This window comes from Schistocerca gregaria, chromosome 5, assembly GCF_023897955.1.
Source record: "Schistocerca gregaria isolate iqSchGreg1 chromosome 5, iqSchGreg1.2, whole genome shotgun sequence".
Taxonomy (NCBI): Eukaryota; Metazoa; Arthropoda; class Insecta; order Orthoptera; family Acrididae; genus Schistocerca; species Schistocerca gregaria.
The window spans coordinates 167,252,771-167,267,325 of NC_064924.1; the positions used below are offsets into that span (position 1 = coordinate 167,252,771).

Consider the following 14,555-nt stretch of genomic DNA (forward strand, 5'->3'; position numbering starts at 1 on the left):
AGGATTTCGTTGAAACGGAAGATTTTATAAGTGCTGTAGAAAGTCGTCCCGCTATTTGGGATGTCAAAAGCGATGACTATAGCAACAAAGTGGTGGCTAGGACGGTAGTAAGCTTGAAGCACATTTGCAACCCTCGTCCCCTTCTGCGTCTTAAGGCAGTTAAAACATTATTCTTCGTTACAATTATTTACGCATATGTGGCTAATAAAATAATGATTTTTATTTGTTTATTATAATGTTATTGCGTTACAAGTTCCTGACTCACTATAATTTTAATTGTAATTTTCAATCAGTTCAGTGAATACAATAATGTGACTTCTTACAGTTAACGTAGTAATAGTTACATGACACATATCACAAATACAATGCCAGATGAACAATGAGGCCTAACCACATTAACGTTCACGTAACATTTCTAGCTATTACATTTTTGCTGCTGCCAAGACAATTCACCTTCATGGCTAATGAAGTAGTTTTTTAAGCCATATCTGATAGAAAATGTTCAAATGTGTGTGAAATCTTATGGGACTTAACTCCTAAGGTCATCAGTCCCTAAGCTTACACACTACTTAACCTAAATTATCCTAAGGACAGACACACACACCCATGCCCGAGGGAGGACTCGAACCTCCGCCGGGACCAGCCGCACAGTCCATGACTGCAACCCCCTAGACCACTCGGCTAATCCCGCGAGGCTCATATCTGATACTGTTCGCAATATTTCCTCCATAGAGTAAACGAGGTGACATGTCCTGCAATCCCTGAGCAGTTACCATATCCTCAAACGACATAAAGATTATAAAACAAGCCTTTCTGCAGTCGATCATGTAGCAGTGGACGTACGTGTAATAAACGTTTTGTCTCCATTCTCCTCCTCCTGTTTAGGAGTACCCATAAAAGTTCCTCCTCGCTCGAGTCCATTTCACTAACTAATCAGCTGGCAATACCTGTGGTGTCTGACACCGGTGATCCGGGAGTGATCACCTCAATTACCGGTAACTGTCGCTGGCGACCGTCACCAGTGTCCCAGTGTGAAAAGGGCATTTTATTTTCTTACTGTTGCTGTACCAATTCTTAGGCCATGTTTTTGGTGCTCGTTATTAAGACAACACCGATCGCATTTCAACATCCTAGAATACCGCAATATTTGAAACCAATGCAGATTTTACGAATAAAAGCTACTCCTTTTTTTAAAAAGGTCTATGGAAAACGAAAAATTTTAGTATTGTTGCTATGACCAATTGATATTTCGGTTTATTTACTCGCTTATTAGAAAAAAATGACATACACATCTTATAACCGAAACCAAACAAATACCGAAATACAGGGTGATTCAAAAAGAATACCACAACTTTAAAAATGTGTATTTAATGAAAGAAACATAATATAACCTTCTGTTGTACATCATTACAAAGAGTATTTATTTTTTTCCCCATCCCAAGTCGGTGGTGGCACCTGAAGATAACGCTTTATGGTTCGAAACCGGTCGTGCAATAAATTAAGAAATTACTGGCAAATGAAGCGGATTTGTATTCTGTAAAGATGTTCATCGCAAGGGAAACTCCCCATCAAATTCTCCTAATATTTAGTGGTAAGAAGATCCTGTGGGTTGCCCGGCAAAAACTGAACACAGATCAACCATGAAAACAGGAAGAAGTTGTACTGAACTGTGAAAAAAAAAGCAAAATAGAAACAGTGAATCTTCCAGGCTCAGGACGTGCAACACCGTGAGACTTTGAACAGCCTCGGCGTCTTAGTTTTGTGGTCACGGAATTGACTGCGGAGGAGGAGATGCGTGTTCAAATCTCCCTCGGACCCCTTTTTTTTCGCAAAACTATGAACTGTCCGTCCGGTCACTGACGTATCTCTTCGCTGTATCGATATCTGTGTCTTTGTCGTGGTGTAACGTCCATTTGCAACAGCGAGTTGTAATGCAGGGGCCTCCTAACGTACCTCTTATTTGTACTACACAAGTACCACCTGTTATGACTCTTGCGTTCCGTTTTGGAAATTTCAATTCTTGAATTCCTTTCTTGTAGCAGAGTTCACATCTGTTTATTTGTTGTTTTAGTTTCTGTGAGAAATCTATGCGGCCTCTCGTCGATTTCTCTCACTATTCATCACATTTACTTACGACGGAAATATATTCTTACGATAGGACTCATTTTATATAACCCATTTATAGTAGACAGGCCGGTTCTAGGCGCTTCAGTCTGGAACCGCACGACCGCTACGGTCGCAGGTTCGAATCCTGCCTCGAGCATGGATGTGTGTGATGTCCTTAGGTTAGTTAGGTTTAAGTAGTTCTAAGTTCTAGGGGACTGATGACAGCTGTTAAGTCCCATAGTGCTCAGAGCCATTTCAACCATTTATAGTATGAAAACTGCCAAGACTTCAGAAGGAGGGCAGACATGTCACTAACCGGACAGAAAGTTCGTAATTTTGTGAAAAAAAAAAGAACGAGGGCGATTTGAAGACGTTTCTACCCCTTCCCAATACAGCACCGTGACAACATAACCACGACGCCGTGGCTCTATAAATGCGTTCGAAGTTGCAGATCTTGAGCTTGTGTAAGTAGGCTGATTAGGTTTTTATGCTCGTAACACCACGTAGCGGTCTGTATGAAAATCACTGACTGTGCTGTGTGCAATCTGTGGCTGGTTGGCATTGTTGGAAAATGGCTCTGAGCACTATGGGACTTAACATCTATGCTCATCAGTCCCCTAGAACTTAGAACTACTTAAACCTAACTAACCTAAGAACATCACACAACACCCAGTCATCACGAGGCAGAGAAAATCCCTGACCCCGCCGGGAATCGAGGCATTGTTGTAATATTTGCTATTGCAGTGTTGGGCAGTTGGTTGTGAACAGCGCGTAGCTTTGCGCAGTTGGAGGTGAGCCGCCAGCAGTGGTGGATGTGGAAAGAGAGATGGCAAAGTTTTGAGAGCGGACGATTTGGACGTGTGTCCGTCAGACAAAGGAAATTTGTAAAAAAATGGCTCCGAGCACTTATGAGGTCACCAGTCTCCTAGAATTTAGAACTACTTAAACCTAACTAACCTAATGACTTCACACACATCCATGGCCGAGGCAGGATTCGAACCTGTGACCGTAGCAGTCTCGCGGTTCCAGACTGTAACGCCTAGGACCGCCTGGCCACAACGGCGGGGGGGAAATTTGTAAGACCGGATGTGATGAACTGTATATATATTGTGACTTTTGAACACTATGAAGGTAAATACATTGTTTGTTCTCCATCAAAATCTTTCATTTGCTATCTATGCCTATCAGTAGTTAGTGCCTTCAGTAGTTACAATCTTTTATTTAGCTGGCAGTATTGGCGCAAGCTGTATTGCAGTAGTTCGAGTAAGGAAGATTTTTGTGAGGTGAGTCATGGAAGGTATATTTTATTGTTAGTCAGGGCCAATCTTTTGTAGGGATTATTGAAAGTCAGATTGCGTTGCGCTAAAAAAAATATTATGTGTCAGTTTACTGTTGATCAGAATACGTAAAGAGAGAAATGTCTGAGTAGGTTCAGTTTTGTTCAGTTGTTTGAAAACAAATAACGTAAGCGGTTTACCAGCATCGTCATTCTTAACTTTTCTAAGGTGATGTTAGCACTTGGACTGGTCACTGTTTCTATTTTGCTCCTTTTTTTCACAATTCAGTACACACTCCTCCTGCTTTCATGTTTGATCTGTGTTCAGTTTTTGACGGGCTATCCACTAGGTCATACTACTATTAAGTCTTTGGGTGGGTGCGATGGGGAGTTTCCGTTGTCAGGTTCGCCTGATCAAATATTTTGCTTAAATTTAATTTTGAAGCGAAGTAGTAAAGTACGAGAGACTGTGTGGAGAGTACCGTGTGTTGCGCTTCAGGTACGAGTGCGACGCAACAGCCACTTCCTGCGACGTGGGCTGGACGCCGTCCGGAGACCGCCTTCGCTACAGCCTGCCGTCGCTGTTGCTGGCCGACCTGTTCCCCGCCGCTTTAGCGTGAGTAGCCGCTGCCCTGCTCCACTCCGCTTCACTACGCACTCTGTCTATTCGCTCGCGCACACCGCCTCTTCTCCCCTCCAACCCCTTGGCTGCGCGCCCTACACTCCCGGACCGTTTTTAATCTGCGCCGGCAGCCGCGCGACATCTACGTTAAATACGTGCGGATGTTTTGACTTATACACGAGCTCCGGGGCCAGTAAGCTGAGGTTATCTTCGCCGCGGCGTCGGGTTTCTGCCACTTCTGAAACGCACCAGTTGCTCCTCACTTTTGCCTCGTCTGTGTCACGATCGTTCCCGCTTCTGCTACTAAGATTAGTAAACCGACACTGGCCTCTCGTACGTGCCCGCTTCCTAGAAATTACCGGCGCAGTTCCTTGCTTACGAACCATCTGACGCTGGAGTTTATTTCAGCCGGAATGCGGCGTTCGCTTGCACCAGTCGCACGACGGCATCGTAGAACGTCCGTGGCGTGGCAGGGCTGCATTATTTAGGTTATAAGTACACTTACTATTCGACGTATTTAACTTTCAGAACAGTCCGCTGTATTCGGTAACGGATACTGTAAACCTACAACAGCTATAGCCAAGTTAGTTTCACTGTTTGTTGCGATGTAATATCTACCAGGAGCTCTCGACGATTGTCTGGCTGCCAGTAGTTCGTTGCTCGTTTAGCAGCAGCTAGGGGACATGCGCATGGAAATTACAAGGTTAGGCATGTTATGGATGTTGTTCCCCAGCTTGGACCAATAGTATTTACTCAAGACAGCTCAATGGTACCATGCATCTTACACTGAGGTGATGGTTCAAATGCCGGCCGGGGTGGCCGAGCGGTTCTAGGCGCTACCGTCTGGAACCGCGCGACCGCTATGGTCGCAGATTCGAATCCTGCCTCGGACATGGTCATCTGAGGTCATCAGTCCTCTAGAACTTAGAACTACTTAAACCTAACTAACCTAAGGACATCACACAGATCCATGCCCAAGGCAGGATTCGAACCTGCGACCGTAGCGGTCGCGCGGTTCCAGGCTGAAGCGCCTAGAACCGCTCGGCCACACCGGCTGGCACTCTTAGGTGACAAAAGTCATCGGATAGTGATATGTACACACATAAGTCGCGGTAGCATCGCGTACACAAGATATAAGAAGGCAGTCCATTGGCTGAACTGTCATTTGCACTCGTATGATTCGTGTGAATAGGTTTCCGACGTAATTACGGTCGCACGACGGGAATTAACAGACTTTGTACGCGAAGAAGTAGTTAGAGATAGGTGCATGAGACATCCCATTTCGGATATAGTTGGGGAATTCATTATTCCGAGATCCACAGTTTCAACAGCGTCTCGAGAATACCAAATTTCAGGCATTATCTCTCACCATGGACAACGCAGTGGCTAACGGCCTTCGCTTAAAGAGCAAGAGCACCTCCGTTTGCGTAGAGTTGTCAGCGCTCACAGGCAAGCAACACTGCGTGTAATAACAGTAGAAATCCATATAGGACGTACGACGATCGTGTCCGTTAGGACACTGCAACGAAATTTGGCTGTAATGGGCTATAGCAGCAGACGACCGACGCCAGTACCTTTGCTAACAGCACGACATCGCCTGAAGCGTCCCAACTCGGCTCGTGTCCATATCGGTTGGACCATAGACGACTGGAAAACCGTGTCCTGGTCAGATGAGTCCCGATTTCAGTTGGCAAGAGCTGATGGTAGGGTTCGACCCCACGAAGGCATGGACCCAATGTCGTGCCCTGACATAGGTGGGAGAGAGAGAAAAGGGGTTACTGGTCAGTCTGCGCTCCCGAGCAGAAGGCAGAAGGCAGAAGGACAATTCACAGTGAAGGCATTTTCTTTTGTCTGAGCCAACACTGGTATAGGCATTTACTAGAAATGCAGGTGGTGAGATTTGGAAGGTACTCGTTGTGGGGACTCTTGCGAAAACAGGATTTTGAAATAGTTGCTTATTCCAGACAGGACTAACTAATACAGTGGAGGCTAGTTCTAGGGTTAGAAAGAGCATGAATGACACTGTTACAGCAGAAGCCAGTGCAGAAGTCCCAGCAGTGGATGCTAACCACAGTAGCAAACACTAGCAGCATCTTAAGGCAACAACAAAACATACTGACTGTGACGCTGTTCACTGAGGCACTCCAAGTGAGACAGCAGACTTACGCGGGGCTGGACCGAACCTGGAGTCGACGGACTCAGATTTGGCGCCCAGATCGTCTGACTGACAACTCCGCCACCCAGCCAATCCCGCAGGTCTGTTGCAGGCGCCTGTCAATTACGGTTTGGTTAGGTCCCCTGTACTGCTCCTAAGGCGGTGATGCTAATGCGGTTGCACTAAGTCTGTATTTGTTATCAACATCGTTTAGCTGAAACTTAAATGTAACTACTGTGCCAAATAAGGCTTGCAACATTATTGTCATACGTCATTTAGCTCCACCCTTCGGGCTCCCCGGAGTTTGGACTGCTAGGTCAACAGTTTTTTGGCGTTTACGCTCTCTTTCTAACCCTTGTGAGCCTGCTGACGTTGCTGTTCTCAGGGCTGGTATCAAGCTGGCTTTATACGCTAGTACGTGCCTGTTGGTTACAATGTTCTACGGTGGCAACCTACCACAACATATAGACGACATATGAAGTTACATGTTAATTCCTTGAACACTAACTAGCGCCCTGGGACTGCGTCTGGGGGCGTCTGCATTTTCGCAAGGCTCTCCCCCTTACGGTTTACTTCATTTAACAATATCTCTCCTATTTTCGTTTACCCTCAGCATCGTCTCTGCTTCCGCTCCTTGGAGCGCATGTCCTCCTTTCTCACAGCTTCAAGATAACACTACAGTAGCTAGAAATAATCAAGATATTACACCAAGTTGCCAACAAGGCACTCTCCAAGCTGGTGATCGCTGCATAAACGTATGCGCTATGTTTGCATGGAATGCACGGGGTCCTCTGGTCCAACTGAACGACCAATGACTCAAAATGGTTATGTTCTACTACTTGCAGCCATTCATGGACTTCATGTCCCCAAACAATGATGGCATTTTTATGGATGACAATGCGCCATGCCACCCATCCACAGTTGTTCGCGATGGGTTTTGAGGACATACTGGACAATTCGATCGAATGATTTGGCCACCCAGATGGGCCGACGTGAATCCCATTAAACATTTGGCTCTGAGCACTATGGGACTTAACATCTGAGGTCATCAGTCCCCCAGAACTTAGAACTAATTAAACCTAACTAACCTAAGGACACCACACACATCCATGACCGAGGCAGGATTCGAACCTGCGACCGTAGCGATCGCGCGGTTCCAGACTGAAGCTCCTAGAACCGCATGGCCACTGCGGCCACCATTAAACATTTATGGAACATAATCGAGAGGTGAGTTCATTCACAAAATTCTGCTCTGGCTGCACTTTTATAGTTATGAGTGGCTATAGAGGTGCCATGATTCAGTATTTCTGCAGGGGACTTCCAACGACTTGTTGAGTCCACAACGAGCTGCTGCACTACACCAGGAAAATGGAGGTCCGACTCGATATTAGGAGGTATCCCATGACTTTTGTCACCTCAGAGGTAGGTGGTACAATCGGTTCTACACCTACATTCTGGCTACCTACACTTAGCACACACCATCCCAATCTGCGTATTATGAAAGTGCACTTGTACGGGAGTGCAATAAACCACAGAAAAAGTCCCACCTCCTAGCTCAGGTAGACTTCACAGCCACCAGTAAAGGAAGACTTTGCAGTGATCGCCTACTCCCAGAAGCTGCGAGGATATTATTTCGCAATGGCTTTAATACTAATTACTACTGGAGAAACACATGACAGGTACTGCTACGACAGAACCATTTAAGATGCCCTGAATAAGAGCCATCTTTCGCAGGTGTGCCAATTTGTTCGCACCGTTGGAAGAAAATAACTTCTCCAAGCTGTGACGGTAGCGTTGAAAAGTAGGCTGTTCACCATTTAGTTCTGACAGGTTTCCCTGGCGATCCAACAACGTTTCTGTTGATGCCAGATATATCTATAGACTACATTTGTGTCCTAGATAGTAGCTTGTTGGTTAGTTGGGTTGGAGATTAAGGGACCAAATTACAGGACCATCAGTCCCTATTAGCCTGTAACATATGCTAAATAAATTCACCGTTTGTTTAATGGCGACAGCCGCTTTAATCTGAAGGGTAAGGGAAATATCAGTTAAGTCATTTTTTGGTGGGAATTGAGTTTTTGGCTCCATTTTTTCCTCACTGATATATAGTTTCCACTGATAGATCGTAAGGGGAAACTGGTTGGGAGTGACTTGTGTGTAGTGATATTCCTGCTACACTGTGAAGAAATGAAGAAAGTCTAGCATGAGATTGCAACAAGGAGTAAGTCATCCCGTCTGCGACGCAGGACAGAGCAGACGTTAAGCTTGCTACGCGTCATTGTTCGCTGCTGTCGGGTTGAACAGTCATTTTGTTCGTAACAATGACCCCATTCTGTGTTTCTTGCACTGCGGTATTGTTTGTGTGCCGATGTAAATGTGTTTCAACTGTTTTGTGGTGCCAGCTCAGAAGTGGCTATTAAGATCGATAAGCGGATAAAGTAAAAGAACACAAGACTGGTCATCGAACTGATGTAGCATGAGGTAGAATAAATTTCTTTTATTTCTATCTGTACTCATAAAGCGTTTGTCCTTAGACTGCCAGTTTCGGTCAGCGATGACCATCCCCAGATCTGCAGCGAAACACGGGTAAACCAAATACAGCTAGTAGACAGTCTGAATCTTAAACCGATGAAATTTGCCATAAGGAAAGTTCTCCTTTCATGCATGTAGAAACAAGCGCCTAAAATATGACGGGGATTATGTTTTAGAACATGTCATAATACAATGAAATCATAGTGGCACCATCAAAAAATACACTTATAATCAGTTGAGCATCGTCGCACATAATAATTTAAAATATGGAATAAACTAGTCTACAGTGGCAGTACAGTCAGTTTGTTAACAACGCTACTGTTCATAACGAACTGCGGTACAGTATCCATAAAATATGTTTGTGTCATAAGCTCGTTAGATGTCGCTGATGCCTAACAATTCTCGTAAAGTATACAGTTGTACAAAATGCAGTAACATAAAAAAGTTACTGTAGGTAAAAACTAGGTTTATAAGGTGAATAAGTTATTACAGTAATAAAATGTAATGAACTGAAACACAAATGAGATCGAATTTTTAAAACTATTAAAAAGGAAATGGTTAAGTGAGAATATGTGATTTTAGATTACAAGTAATAACGTGCAGAAGAACAAGCTTGAGGAGGTAATATAATAGTATAAGAATGGTAAAATAAAATGTATGAAATAAAAGAGTGAAGTAGATAATTTGCGTCCTCTGTTCGCGTATCCGCTTGAATGCATCATGGGCGATAAGTATTCGGAAGAACTTAACCGCCAGAGGGTCTCTCCCGTACTCCGCGGTACGCCGTGCCCAGAAAACGTTCGTAAACCGTTTACACTTAATGTTTTCTGCAGCGAGCCTTAGGGAGCTTATGGAGTCACGATTAATTCACGGGCAGTTCCTTCGTAAGCCCAAAAACAATTTTTTGCCATTTTTTGTACCAAAATCGATCCACGGATTCCAAGACGGCACCACACAGCAGATGGCTAAATTTTTTGACGATGTATTCCGAAGATTACAGTCCTCAACAACCTTTGAAATTTACTTGATATCTTTATCCGTTTCCTAGACACAGAGGCTCAAAGTTACCCGACTATTATCCATTATTACCGAGAAACACCCCCAAAAACATGGTTTTTAGGTACCAAAAACAGAGCCGCGGGTTTCAAGATGGCTCTGCGCAACGAAAGGACGAAATTTTTACGGTATATTCCTAAGGCTCCGATATCGAACGATCTTGATTTTTTTTTTAATATCTTTCTCCGTTTCCGTGGTACGTAAGTTCAAAATTACCCTACTTCTACACGTAAAATACGCTCGTAAGATACGCACGTAAAATCCGGTGTAGGCCAAATCTAACTAACAAATAATCTCAGAAAATTGCTCAAATACTAACAATATCTTCTATAGTCATTTATCTAGAAGTACCTTCTTCTCGTTTTCAAAATGTTTGTCAGGTATCTGAAAACACCCCAAAAATATGGTTTTTGTGTAGCAAAGCTGAGCTGCGGATTCCAGGTCGACTATATACAGCAAATGGCTCTAACTTTTACGACATATTCCTAAGATCCCTGTCAATTCAACTTTTTGTGTGCTTACTTCACGGTAAAGCAACTTTAAAGGCCAACAGTGTCGTTTCACAGTCGCCAGTGAGACGTACCACGACCATTCTGAAGGTGGCAGGGGTAAAATACAGGGAGCGAAAGGCTATTTACAATTTGTACAGAAACCAGATGGCAGTTATAAGAGTCGAGGGACATGAAAGGGAAGCAGTGGTTGGGAAGGGAGTGATACAGGGTTGTAGCATGCAGTAAAGGAAACAAAAGAAAAATTCGGAGTAGGAATTAAAATCCATGGAGAAGAAATAAAAACTTTGAGGTTCGCCGATGACAGTGTAATTCTGTCAGAGACAGCAAAGGACTTGGAAGAGCAGATGAACGGAATCGATAGCGTCTTAAAGGGAGGATATAAGACTAACATCAACAAAAGCAAAACGAGGATAATGGAATGTAGTCGAATTAAGTCGGGTGAAGCTGAGGGAATTAGATTAGGAAATGAGACACTTAAAGTAGTCAAGGAGTTTTGTTATTTGGGGAGCAAAATAACTGATGATGGTAGAAGTAGAGAGGATATAAAATATAAGATGTAGACTGACAATGGCAAGGAGAGCGGTTTCTGAAGAAGAGAAATTTGTTAACATCGAGTATAGATTTAAGTGTCAGGAAGTCGTTTCTGAAAGTATTTGTATGGAGTGTAGCCACGTATGGAATTGAAACATGGGCGATAAATAGTTTAGACAAGAAGAGAATAGAAGCTTTCGAAATGTGGTGCTGCAGAAGAATGCTGAAGATTAGATGGGTAGATCACATAACTAGAGGTATTGAATAGGATTGGGGAGAAGTTTGTGGCACAACTTGACCAGAAGAAGGGATCGGTTGGTAGGACATATGCTGAGGCATCAATGGATCGCCAGTTTAGTATTGGAGGACAGCGTGGAGGGTAAAAATCGTAGCGGGAGACCAAGAGATGAATACACTAAGCAGACTCAGAAGGATGTAGGCTGCAGTAGGTACTGGGAGATGAAGAAGCTTGCACAGGATAGAGTAGCATGGAGAGCTGCATCAAACCAGTCTCAGGACTGAAAACCACAACAACAAGAAGACTGCCTATACCGTTACTCGGAAGCTACACTCGTAAACATTGCGCCACGGTACTGTTTGGTAGCACGTGTTGCAGGTGACGTGTAACGACGGTGTGCTGGTGTTCGCAGCGTGACGTGCTCGTGGCGGTCCCTGCGCGCTGGCAAGTCTTGGTGTCTTCACCAGGAGCCAGCGTCCGCCGCCGCCGACCAGCGCACCTTCTGCAAGGTAATCGACGCGACCACTTTCGCTGCACGATGCGCCCTTACCCCAGACAATCTACGGACTGTATCAAGAAGAATCATCCGATTTAAAAAAATCACAACTATTATGTTATTTGAAATATGTGAGTGCCGCAGGGGAGCATCATATGACCGTTGCTATTCACAATACAGGGTGTTACAAAAAGGTACGGCCAAACTTTCAGGAAACATTCCTCACACACAAAGAAAGAAAATATCTTATGTGGATATGTGTCCGGAAACGCTTATTTTCCATGTTAGAGCTCACTTTATTACTTCTCTTCAAATCACATTAATCACGGAATGGAAACACACAGCAACAGAACGTACCAGCTTGACTTCAAACACTTTGTTACAGGAAATGTTCAAAATGTCCTCCGTTGGCGAGGATACATGCATCCACCATCCGTCGCATGGAATCCCTGATGCGTTGATGCAGCCCTTGAGAATGGCGTATTGTATCACAGCCGTCCACAATACGAGAACGAAGAGTCTCTACATTTGCTACCGGGGTTGCGTAGGCAAGAGCTTTCAAATGCCCCCATAAATGAAAGTCAAGAGGGTTGAGGTCAGGAGAGCGTGGAGGCCATGGAATTGGTCCGCCTCTACCAATCCATCGCTCACCGAATCTGTTGTTGAGAAGCGTACGAACACTTCGACTGAAATGTGCAGGAGCTCCATCGTGCATGAACCACATGTTGTGTCGTACTTGTAAAGGCACATGTTCTAGCAGCACAGCTAGAGTATCCCGTATGAAATCATGATAACGTGCTCCATTGAGCGTAGGTGGAAGAACATGGGGCCCAATCAAGACATCACCAACAATGCCTGCCCAAACGTTCCCAGAAAATCTGCGTTGATGACGTGATTGCACAATTGTGTGCGGATTCTCGTCAGCCCACACATGTTGATTTTGAAAATTTACAATTTGATCACGTTGGAATGAAGCCTCATCTGTAAAGAGAACATTTGCTCTGAAATGAGGATTGACACATTGTTGGATGAACCATTCGCAGAAGTGTACCCGCGGAGGCCAATCAGCTGCTGATAGTGCCTACACATGCTGTACATGGTACGGAAACAACTGGTTCTCCCGTAGCACTCTCCATACAGTGACGTGGTCAACGTTACCTCGTACAGCAGCAACTTCTCTGGCGCTGACATTAGGGTTATCGTCAACTGCACGAAGAATTGGCTCGTCCATTGCATGTGTCCTCTCGTTCTAGGTCTACCCCAGTCGCGAGTCATAGGCTGGAATGTTCCGTGCTCCCTAAGACGCCGATCAATTGCTTCGAACGTCTTCCTGTCGGGACACCTTCGTTCTGTAAATCTGTCTCGACACAAACGTACCGCGCCACGGCTATTGCCCCGTGCTAATCCATGCATCAAATGGGCATCTGCCAACTCCGCATTTGTAAACATTGTACTGCCTGCAAAACCACGTTCTTGATGAGCACTAACCTGTTGATGCTAGTACTGTAGAGCAATGAGTCGCATGTCAACACAAGCACCGAAGTCAACATTACCTTCCTTCAATTGGGCCAACTGGCGGTGAATCGAGGAAGTACAGTACATACTGACGAAACTAAAATGAGCTGTAACGTGGAAATTAAGCGCTTCCGGACACATGTCCACATAGCATCTTTTCTTTATTTGTGTGTGAGGAATGTTTCCTGAAAGTTTGGCTGTACCTTTTTGTAACACCCTGTATACATAAATGACCTTGTGGATGACATCGGAAGTTCACTGAGGCTTTTTGCAGATGATGCAGTAGTGTGTCGAGAGGTTGTAACAATGGAAAATTGTACTACTGAAATGCAGGAGAATCTGCAGCGAATTGACGCATGGTGCAGGGAATGGCAATTGAATCTCATTGTAGACAAGTGTAATGTGCTGCGAATACATAGAAAGATATATCCCTTATCATTTAGCTACAAAATATTAAGTCATCAACTGGAAGCAGTTAATTCCATAAATTATCTGGAAGTACGCATTAGGGGTGATTTAAAATTGAAGAATGATCATATAAAGTTGATCGTCGGTAAAGTAGATGCCAGACTGAGATTCATTGGAAGAATCCTAAGGAAATGCAATCCGAAAACAAAGGAAGTAGGTTACAGTACGCTTGTTCGCCCACTGATTGAATACTGCTCAGCAGTGTGGGATCCGCACCAGATAGGGTTGATAGAAGAGATAGAGAAGATCCAACGGAGAGCAACGCGCTTCGTTACAGGACCATTTAGTAATCGCGAAAGCATTACGGAGATGATAGATAAACTCCAGTGGAAGACTCTGCAGGAGAGACACTCAGTAGCTCGGTACGGGCTTTTGTTAAAGTTTCGGGAACATACCTTCACCGAAGAGCCAAGCAGTATATTGCTCCCTCCTACGTATATCTCGCGAAGAGACCATGAGGATAAAATAAGAGAGATTAGAGCCCACACAGAGGCATACCGACAATCCTTCTTTCCACGAACAATACGAGACTGGAATAGAAGGGAGAACCGATAGAGGTACTCAAGGTACCCTCCGCCACACACCGTCAAGAGGCTTGCGGAGTATGGATGTAGATGTAGATGTAGATGAACAACGTACTATTGGAAAGAGCAGACTCTCGCGTTTTACACGGTTCCCGCTAGGTAGCAGCAGTGTGCGCCCACTTCAGTTCTAAATGGTGTCAGGACAACAGAAAGCCTTTTGTGTTCTACGTTTTGCGCAGAATGGGTCGGTAATAACTGTCCAGGGTGACTTTCGTACTAGGTACGGTGTGGATCATCCTACAGCACAGAGCATTAGACGAAGGCATGAACAATTCCGAGAAACAGGTTGTTCGTGTAAAGGCAAATCGCTGGGCCGTCTCCGAGTGTCTGACACAGACGTCGAACGCATCCGCCATAGTTCCACAAGGAGTCAGCACAAATCCGTTCGCCGCGCAGCTCGACAGCTCAGCATACCCCCGAGGTCCGTCTGGCGTGTGTTGCGTCGACGTTTACACATGAAACCG

The 14,555-nt window shown here is 44.7% G+C and overlaps 1 protein-coding gene across 1 annotated transcript in view; it reads left to right on the forward strand.

The window, feature by feature from the left end:
- LOC126272252 (visual pigment-like receptor peropsin) overlaps nt 1-14,555 on the forward strand; it is a 164,311-nt gene that overhangs the window by 102,943 nt on the left and 46,813 nt on the right. Inside the window, exons 5-6 of the mRNA XM_049974966.1 lie at nt 3,882-3,998; nt 11,441-11,537. Coding sequence (XP_049830923.1) covers nt 3,882-3,998; nt 11,441-11,537 — 214 coding nt within the window. The remainder of the gene's footprint in view (nt 1-3,881; nt 3,999-11,440; nt 11,538-14,555) is intronic.